Here is a 13,574-nt window from a genome sequence, read left to right as displayed (position 1 = left end):
AATTTACTGTTACTATAAATATCTGCCATTCCATTTTGTAATCTTGTCATAGCCACTAAACAGAGTGTCACAAAATAGAATACAGATGGCTACACTATGAAATGGCTGATTCCAGGTTCAAATAGGAATTGAACTGTGCAAGGCAAAGTGGCCACAGAACACTAATTTTTTCAAGTGTGTAAGATGAGCTAAAACATGTCAGACATAAAAGCACGGAAGTGATCAAATACTATGAATGTCAAAGCAGGTAACTTGAAAGGGCTTCCACTGGCTAACGTTCAAACAATTTGAGCATCAAAATAATAGTAATAATACAATGAATGCAACTGTTTGAAACATCAAATATACTAAATGTATGAATTCATAAGAATAACTAAAACTTACTTGTCTGGATACTCAGTGTTCAGAAGAGAATCCAGTATTTATCCTACTTTTCCTATACAGACTAAAGAAAGAACCAAAGATTTAATGAAAGTTTTTACAGAATTCCTGCTGACATGTGCAGAAAGCATGACGGAGTATCACTATTTAACAATCCCTTCTGAAACGATGGCTCTCTAGGCAAAATCCTTAATAGCTGCCAAAATTATCAGGTCAGTGCTTCTCAGTCCTGTCAGTACATCCGAATCACCCAGGACTCTGAAAAAAAATTACTGAACCCACATCCACCCTGGACCAGTTCTTGGAAGTGGTACCTAGGCATCAGAAATGTGTAAAGGCTACACAGATGTTCTAATATGTAGTCAGGGCTGAGAACTATTGCATTTCTGTAAAAGGCTGATGGGGACTTTTAGAATGAAGAGACCAGGCTGATGTACGATACCAAAGAGACTCCACTAATCAATCTTACTATCACAAAAAGAGACAGAGAGCTACAATGTGATGTCCCAACACGCAGCAATCAGAAGTTCACAAAGATACCTTTGAGATATTTTTACCAAGTAGTCAAACCTGAATTTAATCAAGCCTCCAGCTCTAATGATCAGTGTATAGGAAATACAGGGAACAGATTTAAACTTGTTAAATGCCACCATGGGGATGCAATCAGCAAAATTGAGAATATGAGAGACTTTTAGAACAAATGATCTGGTTTATTCAACTTTTTAAAACTTGCAAGTGAAAAAAAGGCAAGAAGGAAGGAGAAGCTGTTATAAATTAAAAGAGATGTGAGAGGTTATAGATTACCCAGTGCAGTATGTTGACCTGGTTTGGATCCTAATTCAAACGAACCAACCACAAAGGCATTAAAGAGGCAACTGGAATATTTTAACATGACTGGGTATTTGAAAATATTAAGGAATTATTGCTTACTATTTTGGATGTGGCAAAAGTATTACGGTTTTTTTTTTAAGTACCCACAGCTTTTAGATACATGCTGAACGGTTTAACAACAATGACGCAGGAGGGTTAGGCGGAAAGTGGAGGCTACGTTGATAATTGTTGAAACTGGGTAATTAGGGGTAAATAATGCTTTCTACTTTTGTGTATGTTTTAAATTGTCCATAATTCAAAAAAAGTTTTTTTAACGCAACTACTTAGAACATGTTCAAAAGGAGTCTTCCTGGGAAGCTTTTCCAAAAGCTGAAGGCTAACCCCTAAGTTCTGAAGGTCTTTCCTATTTTGATGGAATTTTTTCTAAAATGTGTCTTATACTTATCTTCTGAAGCATAGTAGAGTAAAAATTACCTTAACTTGATTTTTAATAATTTCTTGCATCTTAATGAACGTCATTCACCATTCATTACATCTTATAGATTTAGCTGTAAATGCTGAAATAATGAATAGACAAGCTAGGAATGAGCCTATACTGACTCCAGCAGTGGCAATGAAAATGCTTTCTGGATAAAAGCTTCAAGGTAAAGCAAAATATGTAGAGTTCTGTGACCTCTTACACAGGCAAGTATGGCCACCTGCTTAGAAAATCAGCTAGTGAATTCACCTTTTCTTCATTCAATTGCAAATGTTTACTTAACACCTGCTATCTGCCTGGTGCAGTCTGTGCTAGATTCGCAGACCCAGAAATGAGTAAAAGAAACAAGATCCTGGCTTTTGTAGACACAAGGAATAAATATATAGGCTAGATAATTACACATGGTAACATGTACCATGAAGCACAGAAAAGTGAAGTAACCTGGCCAAGGTCTTTCAGACTCTGAGTGGCAGAGCTAAGATTCAAATCCAGGTCTTTGGTGTTTGGAGCTTTAGGCTTGGTCACAAACTTCCTTCTGGGTTTAGAAACGAGCATTGTAAGTTTGACGGGCAGTGAGAAGGCTAGCCTGCACAGTTCCTTTTTAAAGCAGAACATGCAACAACACAAAGGCAAGTCAATAAAATGAGAGGGCACCCTACTGTGTCGGAGAGTAGATTTGAAAATAACATACCTGCTAAGGAGCTGATATCAAAATATATAAAGAACTCATACTACTGAACACCAAATAAATAAATAACCCAATTAAGAAATGGGCTGAGGACCTGAACAGACATTTTCCAAAAAAGACATACAGATAGCAAACAGACATATGACAAGATGCTCAACATCACTGGTCATCAGGGACACACAAATCAAAATCACCGTAAGATATTCCCACACACTAGTCAGGGTGGCCACTACCCAAAAGACAAGAAATAACAAGTGTTGGCAAGTACCTGGAGAAAAGGGGGCCCTGCTACACTGTTGGTAGGAATGTAAATTGGTGCACCACTGTGGAAAGCAATATGGAGATTCATCAAAAAACTGAAAATAGAAATGCCATATATCCCAGTAATTCTGCTTCTGGGAATATACCTGAAGAGAAAAACATTGCTGATTTGAAAAGATACATGCACTATGTTTATTGCCACATTATTTACAGTAGTCAAGATAAGGAAGTAACCTGTGTCCCCAATAGATGAATGGATAAAGAAGATGTGATATATATATATACACACACACACACACACACACACACACACACATAGTAATAAAAAGAATGAAACCTTGCTATCTGCAACAACATGGATGGTCCTAGAGGGTAGGTGTTATGTAAAGTCAAATAAGCCAGGCAGAGAAGACAAATATTGTATGATTTCACTTACATGTGGAATCTAAAAAGCAAAACAAACAAAATAGAAATAGACTCATCAACACAGAGAAAAGATTGGTGGCTGCCATGGAGGAGGGGGTGAAATAGGTAAAGGGGAAAAACAGGCAAAAGATCTCAAATATAAAATAAATTAGTCACAATTTTGAAAGCATAGCATAGGGAATTTTTTAGAAGGGGGTTTGATGGCAGAGGTAGTCTGTAGGTAGAGGTAGTCAGGCTGAGTCTGAACTGTATTCTTTGGTGAATGGGACCTTAGGGGTCCTTGGCCTAAAACAGGTTAAGAATCCTGGGACCATAGTTCAGAGAGGAATTAGGAAAATTATTACTACAATCATTTCTTTTGGGAATGAAGAACAGATTGTAAGCCTGGATAGTTATCCAGTGGGTCAGCCACAGTGTATTAACCATGCTTCTAGGTTCTGTACACTTACCACTTTAACATCTGTTCTGTATGCCTATGCTGGACACAGCTTGGTCTGGACAAACTGATAATATGCCTGAGTCACCTTGTCTTGGCTGCATGCCCTCCACCCACCCCGGAAAGAGTCCTTCTCCCAGGCATCTGCTTTTCCTTCTCAAATACAAAACAACCAACCTGGAGACCACACCCCCAGCCACTTCCTTTACTATTTCTCACTCTGCCCACTCCATACCTGCCCTAATCAATCCAAGGTCCAGGTGCCGGACAACTAGGGACGGCCCCTATACTCCCAGGCTGCTGAAATTATTCAGACTAGCTAATCCAAAACCTACCTACCCTGTCTTCTCCGTTCCTTCTGGGAGAAGCCACAATAAAAGCTCTTGCCCAGCCACGCCCTCTCTCTCTCTGCCTTGAGATGGATCCCAGCGCCGCCGCCCCTCTTGACCTGCCCTGACAAGACACGTACTCCCTTTTGGGACTGAAGAATATAATACATTATTTTTTCAATGGCAGTCATCTCCTGATCCATTGCCCTTACCATACCTAAATAATACAGAGCCTATTAAAACACCCAGGACTAGCAGGGAACAATGGACTACTTGATTAAATCTGAGGTTATGTTTTCCTTGGCTGTATGTGGGTCTTCAAACACCTTCTAAGTTCCATGGGGGACAGGAAAAATATCAGTGTGCCATTTTATTACCTCAAATTCTTAAGTTTACCTCAAATTACTTCAAATTCTTTTGTAGCCATAAATAATTCTCCTCCTTCTTTACCATTCTTTAAAGTACTAACTGATCTTCGTTTCTTCATCTTCTAATTTCTTACAGGCTGTTTAGAGGCTTTTCAATATAATAGCTCTGAGACAGGTGTCAGTGAATTACTGGATTATTAATTTTGTGTAATATATTATCAGTAGTTGCCATATACACAGTTCTTCCATGTATTTAAAAAAAAAAAGGTGTATTTCTTTTAAATGGCACATTCCAGAACATTTCTAATATGGTAGAATGGTTAGGAACATAGGTTTTGAGGTCATTCTTCAAATGGTATGACGTGCTACAGCTCCTTTAGTTGTATATGGAATAGGTGACTGACCTGTTCCATGGGGTCAAAGGATCTTCTCTAAGAGAGCTGAAATCTGAAGAATAATCATCAAGTTCACTAGGGAGAGGAAGGTCGAAAAGAAACTTCTAGTCAGAGTGAACAGCGAAGGTCTCAGGGTAGAAGGCAGCATGATTTGGTCAAGGTAGGAAAATTGGCATGTGGTAAGAATGGAAAGCCAGGCAGGGGCCAGATCACACAGTCTTAGAGCTCATTCTAAGGTATATGGTCCTGGCCAAAATGACAATAAGAAGCCACTGAATCAAAAAGCCATGGTTTGAATTCCAGCTCTGCTCCTTTTTAGAGCTGGATGACTCTGGCTGTGTCAGTCTTTTCTAAGCCTCCATTTCCTCACATATAAAATGCTGCAATAATAAGAAGTCTGATTTTATAGAGGATTTATATGATTAAAAAAACAGAGTAGGATCTCATATATATGACCAATTAACTTTCTCAAGTCACTTGACCTCAGGGCTTTCTCTTAACGATTCTCAATTTAAGAGACAAAACCAGACCTAAATCAGTTCAGAAATGGAATCTTCAGATACTGGAAGGTCTGACAAATGGTTGAGGCAGGAAGCTCTGACAGCTACCTACTGCACATCCATGGCCATTCTCCATCCTGACATCCCTAAAACTGAACTCATCGCCATTCCTCTCAAAACCTGCTTGTCCCTCCCACTGTTGCCTGTCTCAGTAAACGGTCTAATCAACACTTCAGTCACATAAGTGGCAACTTGGTGGTCAGGCAGAACCTCTCCCTCCTCCTCAGTCCTACATCTACTTATTTTCAAGTCCTCAAGACTGTTCTTGACACCGCTGGCGGGTTTCCCCACTTTCCTGCCACTTCTGGCTAGTTCAGGCCCTCAAGCTCTTGTGAGGCAATTAGTCAGCTTACAATAGAACTCTCCAGCTCACAGGCTCCACCCCAGATGGAGGGTTCGGGAAGCTTTATGACCCACAGATCCAGGTCTTTGGCTTAAAAGCTCTCACAGCTGCCCCTTACAGCTTCTCCCACCCACTTCCCACAACTCTCCCCTGGAGAATAAAGTTTAACCTCTTGAACAGGGCACACAGGCCCTCCTCAGTCACCTCTGAGCCTGTCTCTTCTATCTGTTTCCGGCCCGTTCCTTCCCACACACATTCTGTACCTGGGCAAGAAAAAAACCTGTTCGCCTTCTCCATGAGGGCTCATGCAGCTCTGCCCAAGCCTCTAAGTCTCACACATGCAGTTCCCTCTGCCTGGCATGCCCTCTTCCCCAGCCATTCTGTCCTCAGAGCAGAGCAACCTTATCCTTAAAGACTAGCTTAACTGTCAGCTAGCGTGTACAGATTTTCTCCCAATTCCCCCCTTACCCGGAGTCAGAGTTCTTGGACAGACCTCATAGAGCCGCGTTATCTATTGTTTCCTATTTTTACCCACCCATCTCACCCTGCTACAGGACACAGACTGTGTACAGCCCCAGCATATAACAGAGTCCCAGGCCCAGTAGTGAGGCCTGAGATATATTAGATGAATGAATGAAAAAATAAATTAAAGGAAGATGATTTCAACCTGCTAGATAATTCAACTGCTAAAGAACTTCAGCAGATGCTTTAAGAAGAATTAAGCTTTCAATCACTGGAAGTTTTCCAGTAGAGAGATGCTTGCTGAATTATAAGATCAAAGACTTATACATATCAGATTGGAAGTAGGCTTCAGGGTTCTCAAAAGTCCTTTGAACTACAAACTTTTGTGTTCTCCTTAGCCCTACTGTTGTTGGCAGTTGTTACCCAAGTATCTATTACCCAAGTATCTGTGCACAGAACATTACTCAAAATAAGTCATATCAACACAAAGCTTTATCTCACAGTAAACAACCAACTCTGAGAATAAATTACCTTTTATTATGACATTATTTCCAGCTACATTAAATGTCTGAGAACAGTTTCATTCTCAAAGAATGATTGAGAAAATCATCATAGTGACCACAAATACGTTGCATACTATAGCAAGAAACTAAGTTAAAATGAGATGAGGTCACCTCAATAACCAATCCTGATGTTATTAAATCTAGAAGCACAAATTATACAAACAATTCAGAAGTCCTTCCTAATAATGGTATTGTCTAGTAACTTCCCAAATTAAAATAATTATTTAAATGTCATTCATGATGATTAGTTATTAGGCACATTGCATTACAGTGATCATGTGTAACTATGTTATAGCTCCTTACATTTTCTCCAATAATGTAAAATATTATTTGTAGTTGGAGGAAATATTTAGAAAATAAAACAAATGTTACTTTAGAGAAATACATTTAACACCTTACTTAGCAGGATATTTGCCACTTCTGTCTTGAAAACAATTAGAAAATGCTTCCATGCCTGCTCCCCTCTGCGTTTTTGGGCAGTTTATACCTTCTCAGTTCACCTTCCATCAGGAGATGAGCAGCAGAAAAGAGAGCAAATAGAAGACACTATTTTCAAGTGTTGTAAAAAAAAAAAGGGCAATGTAAATAATAGCTGAAATGAGTTCTAGAGGTTCCTTGTATCATTTATGCGTGAACATCTGTTAATTAGAGATGATAAATCATTACTACCCTGAAGCTGTTCTGACTAAGAGGTTTTACAGATCATGTTGCCCTGCAGAAGGAGTGACCATATATCCTTCTTTGACCTGCTTTAAGCCTCTGCTGTCCTGGCATTATTTTTAGTAAAGATACCCTCTCCACTTTACTCTCAGAATTGTCTTGATTTCCATGACAGATGTTATGGTCACCCTATAGGCGATGCCGTAAAAGAAGGATGGAATGTCTCATTCTACACTGCAGTTTCTCTGCAGTCTAACAGCAGGAAGCTCCAAGTCCACTCTCCCAGTGCCCCAGTTCATGCTTATTCTGAGTGGGGACAGATGAGCGAGGGGCCTACTGCTCCTGTCTGTAGCAGAGGTATGCCCCCAAGACTCATCCAAAATGCCTTGCTCTTCAAAAGGCCTTGCTTAACAACCATACAGTTGCTTAGCTGGGCCACACTGTATAAGAAAAGTTTATCAGCTTTGCCCCTGATAATAAAGTTTACTTAAAGTTTATTTTTAAAAAGCACTAACATTTGTTGGAGAGCTCTTCACGTTTCCTTAGTAAGAGTTAAAGGAAACTTGAATGCCTTTCACAGTACAAAGTTGAGAGCATCAATTTAAAAAGTCATATTTTTGTATGACTCTATAGATACCGTGTGCATGCCTGTGTTCACCTGCCAAGAATCTCTTTAGGGTCTGCATGGGTCAAGCACCTAACAGTTCATTACAAATGGCTAGAGAAAAAGAAACAGAACATTGAGGCTTCTGTTTTTTCATACCTCACATATATCCCAAAAAGGTGAACTAGATTTCCTGTCCACCTTTTAGGATTTCTTTTATAAGTTTCTTTTCATATTTCATCAGAGTAGTTCTTCTTCACTGCTACTATCTTCGGTAGTGGTAAATGAAAAACAATGGCTCTTATCTGCTGGTGAGAAATGGGAGTTAAAAGCTACAGATGGGATATTATACTTTAACAAAATAGTAAACATATTTGATGAATGCCAGTGTTCGTCAATTTCAGAAACATCCAAAGAGAACCATATTTTTTATCCACACTTGTAGAAGCAGAAAATTACCACCTAAGAGTGGCAAACACTCATATCATAAAGCCACAATTTCTTTAAAATGAAGGAAAGCTTTCATTTACTCAAATAACATGTCATTCAAATACTAACATGTGATAAATATGAAGTGAAAATCACCCATATCCTTGTTCGATCAGAACCAGAATGAGAATCATGGCCTGAAGGGAGTTCCTGGGGCAGTTTACTCACGGACCATGTCTCATGTGCTCCTTCGCATTACAAACCCACAACACTCATGACAAACCTAGAAGGTCCAGTATCTGCCTGCCACCCCCAGTCCAGCAGCACCAGGTTCATGCTTCTTCAAAGCATGGAAGAGCCACTCAACAGATGGCAAATCAAGGTCACTGGTCCATGGCATTGAAGAGAAGGTATTGCATTTGTGATCTTGAATGTGTTGTGGATTGCTTCCTCTTAGACATGCCTGTGCCTCACACTTTAAAAAACTGAGTATTCAAAGTGTCCTTTTTTACTTAAAAAAAAAATCACCCAGGTTTTCAACTCCCAGAACAGCAAAACAAAATTGTATAGGTCCTCTTTATTTTGCTTTTCTCTAAAATCCTTCTAGGGTAGGGAAGGGGAAAGGGTACCAATATAATACAAATAGATTGGAAAAAAAATCTAAAGTGGAGAATAAAAGGTACAGCTTTTGACCTCTTAGGTAATGAAGGCAGGTTTCTCAATCTTTCAAAACTGGAGGTAAGAACAATCCCCTCTCTACCCAGGAGGTGAAGGCTGGCTTCAGAAGTGGGGCTCATATGCCACTGGTTTGTTCTGCTTGTAATTCCAGCATGAAGTCAAAGCAAGGACTAAAGCCTTGCTCCTTGAGGAGAGGCACTGGGATCATCACTATGAGCATCATGGAGCATCATCAGTATGAGAAATGCAGATGCTCAGGCTCCACCCAGACATGCTGGATCAGAATCTGCCTTGTAACAAGATGCTCAGGTGATTCCTATGCACATGGCGTTGGAGTAGCACTGCTTTAGAGGACTTGGAATGAGCAGGTGGACAGCTAATCCCTTCCTACCGGGGATGTTTAGTTCTCCATTGCAAATAAATTCACTACCGTTCCCAGTAGCACAATTTCCTACTTGGAGAAAAAAGAAAACTGGAACTTGACTCCCTGTTCTAATCCTTATTAGCAAATTACAGAAGTTCTCTGAGCAACTTTTCTTTACCTAAAAAAAAACAAAACCTATTTTCCAAGACTGCTATGAGAATCAGATGAGAGAGGAGTATGAAGATGCCCAAGAGTGTGCCTGGCACAAGGCTGAAAACTACTTTTGACTCAGTAAGGAAATATAGGACCCACAAGTATTGCTCCAACATGGAAAGAATGCCAATTTCCCCAAAGTTAGCATATACCTGTCATACAATTCCAACAAAAATCTCAACAGCTATTTTTAATTATAAAAAATAATCTGAAATCTATATGGAGAAAGAAACCTTAACCAAGACAAGAAAGGAAGGTGCTTTTAAAAAAACAGAAAAATATAAAAGAATATATAAAATTCTAGAGAAAAATTCTACTAAAAACAACATGTACACAGGTATAAATAAATCTATCTTTGTACTTAACAAGGAAAAATACAGAGGGATGCACACTAGGTGGTTACCATGGACTATTCTGTCAGTGGGGATTGAGACTGAGAGAAAAGAAGGTCCAGAGAAAGAAGGAAGCAATCTCAATAAATAAATAAATAAGAACACCAACACAGAAAATGAAAAAGCTGAAACACAAGATAACAACAAATAAATAATATTTTCTATTCTTTTGGGACATAAAGAGCTCTGAAGTTGTTCAAGGAATAGGTGTTTTTAAGCAAATTCATTACTCAGAAGAGCAATATTTTTGTTAAATGATTTAGGTTTTTTCCTCTACAAAATACAGATTATTAAGAAACGCTCCAAGGTTCAGAACTCAGTAATTGTCCATGCAGAGGCACTGTCTAGGGCCAAGAAAGTGAGTTCTGCTCCTGGCACCATCACCATTGGGCTATTCGACCTTTGGCAAGTCACTAACCTACACTTACTTTTTCGTCCACAAAGTAAGGAAGTACAACCAGGTCACCTTTAAATCCCCCTTAGTTATAAAAATACGATGATTCTATAATTTAAAAGCATAAATCGTAAAAGTGAAAGACTAGTAAATAGAGTGAGAATTACTACACATTTTAAAGAAACAAAGTTTGAAATCTTAATACCTATTAACTAAGCAGGTAATTAATTACCAGGCTTTAAAATGTACTTTTTTAGAATTTAAAACTGTGATCAATTAGTGATTTTACATTTCCAAGTGGTGCATTTAACTACTCAATGCTTTATTTCTCATGTTGAGGAAAAAAATGATGCCACTTTAGATATATTTCACATTACTCATTGAAGTAAGGCTTAATTTGTCACTTTAAAATGAAGCCATCCCTAAGGAATATTCAAAGTTTTAATTTTATATTTTCCTCATAAGTTTTATAAATAATAATGTGATTATTAATAACACATCATGAAAATTTATGCCTGGGTGCAAAACATTAAAAAGTCATTAGCTCATAGAGCACAAAGATTTCCATGAGCTTGTTAAATCTTATGTATTTATTTCCTTAAGTGGATATGGGATTTTCCAAAAGCATACACAAAAATCCTTAAAATTTGGCCAATTTAGAAATAGTATATGAGAAACACCTTTTCAGGCTGTATGGGATCTTCCAGAAGAACTACTCCAGTCTCTTTATAGGATATCTGGATATGAATTCCTACAGAAACATAGTAAGACTGCTTGCCTCAACCAGATAGTACAGGCTATGAAGAAGTGAGGAAACAATTTACGGCTTGCACATTTATCTGAAATTCCTGAACACAAGCAGTTTCCTAAGTAGTTCATCATAATTTTCTTCATCTACAAGCACGTGCATTTATTTATATCCCTAGATTAAGTTCAAGTCTAATTTTACCGCCACTTGTAGGAGTGGATTTCTTTTTTGTTATTACAAATGGAACTTGAGCTAAATCAAAGGCATTTTAAGGTCAAATTTTACTTCTCTGAAAATCAGAGGGTGTGATCCCATGTAATTAATTAATGTTCAGCCATGCCCTTTGGCGCATTACACGGTGGCTGCAGGAAACCGAGTCCAGCCGTCCCCACCTGTTGGTGCAGTGGAACTCTTTGACTTACCCAAAAGAGCAGATTGAGGGCGTAGAGCAAGCAGCGTAGGCACTTCACGGAATCTTCTCTGGCCATTGTGAGCCCGGGAAAGAAGACCCATCCTTTCACCACATCCTACCCCCACGGGCAAAGCAGCGGCGATCTGCAGGAGGAGAGAAGAACCCGGACTTCTCACTGCGCTGCGCACCCCCAGCTCATCCCTCCTCCGCCAGCCCTCAGCTCGGTCCGGAATCTGGTCCCAAGCCTAGTTCGTTCGAGACATCGCTTCATCGAAAATCATGTGTTACAGTTATAATGGCAACCTAAACTCCCAGAAGTAGCAAACCGGCTTCAGATATCACCTGCTTGAGAAGAGAAAAGACTGACTCCCCGGATGAATGGAGGCGCACAGCGAACTCCGGTTCTCAGGGGACACGCGGCGGTGCCCTCTGCATTCTGATGAGACGCTCTTTAACGCCTCCCTCAGTCCACGCCCCTCCTCGGGGACAGCTCAGCTCGGAACTGTCCCGAAGGTCAGAAACCACACTCCCCCCGGAGACGTCAAAGGCGCCGCCGGCGAGCCCCTCTTTTTAGGACAGTTCCTGGACCCCCACCCCCAGCTCCATCCCGCAGCTCGCGTGTGGATGCGGGGCACTAGGAGGGGGCGCAGCGCCGAGCTGGGACTCTGCCCGCGACCAGGGTTTCTTTGGGAGAACGTGAGAAATGATGTTTCGGCCCCGGAATGATGGATTAGCCTGGGACCGGGGGCGGGGAGGGACGCCGGGGAATTAGGGCCGGTGCAGCTGTGCAGACGCCGAGTTACTCATTCACGTCCCCCTCCCCCGGCCCCGGCCGCTGCCGCGACCCCGCGCTCGGAGCTGCCCGAGGAGCACAAAGCCGAGCGCGGTCACCGCCCCGCCACCGCGTCCGCGCGCCCCCGGCAGGGCGCCGGGAGCCCCAGAGGCAGCCTCTAAGTAGTTTAGCACACAGCGCCCAGGGCAGCCGCCGGCGGGCTGGCGGGACGCGCGCAGGAAAGACGCGAGACACGCGGCCACTCACTGTCGGCGCTGGACTGCGTGCCCCACTCCCGCCGGGGGACAGTCGGGGACCCACGGCGGGGGCTCATCGGGGCAGGGGCGCTCCTCCCGGGGAGCCCCGGGGCTGCACTGGCTCCAGCTGGAGACGCTTCCTTCTCTTCCTCTCTCCCCGCCGCCGCCGTCGCCGCCTCCTGGGAAAAAGAAAGGAAAAAAAAAAGAGTCCTGGGCAGCAGTTGCTGGAAAGTCTCTGCTAAGCCACCTCCCAGCGCCGCTGTCCCTCCCAAGTCCTCGCCAAGTCCGGACTCGAGGCAGCGGCGGCGGCCAGGGCCAGCTGCACAAACTCTCAGCGCATGCTCCGGCCGCGGGCTGCCGGGTTGGATCCTGGTGGGTGTTTCTTGTCCCTTCACCCGACGCGAGCCCCCGAAGGGACGCCTCACCTCCACAGACACAGCCCAGAAGGAGTTAAAGCCTAGAGACTTTGGGAAAGTCCACGCAGTAAACCTCTTTAAAATGGTGGTGTCAGGTTCGGGGAGGTTGGGTTTATAACCATAGGGAAACTGGCTTTTATTATATGAAAATATTTGTGTTTGAGAAGGGGGGTGGAGGAATGGCCCAACCCAATTCCTGCAATGAGAAACTAGTTTTCACAACCTTTGTGGAACCACCTCCTGTGATTTGCCACTAACATGGTGCCCTAATGATCCTTCTTATCGCTTTGGTGCCCTCCCTGATTTAAAAAGCAACAAAATCCGGTTTTGTTCCCCCCTTGCACATAATATCATTTACATGAACCCCAGAGTAAATGTGTCCAGGTCTAACATCCAGGATAGGAAAAAGAATATATTTAACTCTTTCACGAGTGACCCAAAGTCACCAAAATTTCCCCCCAATAAGATTGTTTGAGTTTTAAGTGGGTGATTTGTATTGAATTGCGTGCATCACAATGGGTCTCTGAATTTTTTGAAACTAGTAATTCAGGAAGAATTAAAATAATAGGAGACGATCCTTCCAAAAGTACCTTCCCTTTTGGAAGTTAAGAAGTTTCACACTTAAATCACTCAATCATATTCTCCATGTAAAATGTTGATGTTTTATGCCTCATAATAGTCCACATTTCTATGTTAATTTTTGTGCATATTGTA

At 41.5% G+C, this 13,574-nt stretch overlaps 1 protein-coding gene across 6 annotated transcripts in view; it reads right to left on the bottom strand.

The window, feature by feature from the left end:
* The window catches only part of TSPAN12 (tetraspanin 12), a 61,427-nt gene extending 48,435 nt beyond the window's left edge, over nucleotides 1-12,992 (bottom strand). For 2 of the 6 annotated variants that reach the window (XM_017655654.3, XM_017655659.3), the window contains exons 1-3: nucleotides 12,870-12,992; nucleotides 12,455-12,623; nucleotides 11,426-11,558 (exon numbers count right to left, since the gene is read on the bottom strand). In XM_017655654.3, coding sequence (XP_017511143.1) covers nucleotides 11,426-11,491 — 66 coding nt within the window. In that variant the 5' untranslated portion in view covers nucleotides 11,492-11,558; nucleotides 12,455-12,623; nucleotides 12,870-12,992. Of the gene's footprint in view, nucleotides 1-6,920; nucleotides 7,022-7,944; nucleotides 8,094-11,425; nucleotides 11,563-11,757; nucleotides 11,907-12,454; nucleotides 12,624-12,869 lie in introns of those variants that run through there. The other 4 variants (XM_037023442.2, XM_017655656.3, XM_017655658.3 and 1 more) reach the window with 4 other exon arrangements.
* Between the last annotated feature and the right edge of the window lie 582 nt (nucleotides 12,993-13,574).

The sequence above is a fragment of the Manis javanica genome, chromosome 6 (genome assembly GCF_040802235.1).
Source record: "Manis javanica isolate MJ-LG chromosome 6, MJ_LKY, whole genome shotgun sequence".
In the NCBI taxonomy this organism is placed as follows: Eukaryota; Metazoa; Chordata; class Mammalia; order Pholidota; family Manidae; genus Manis; species Manis javanica.
This window is presented reverse-complemented; position numbering and strand designations above follow the sequence as displayed.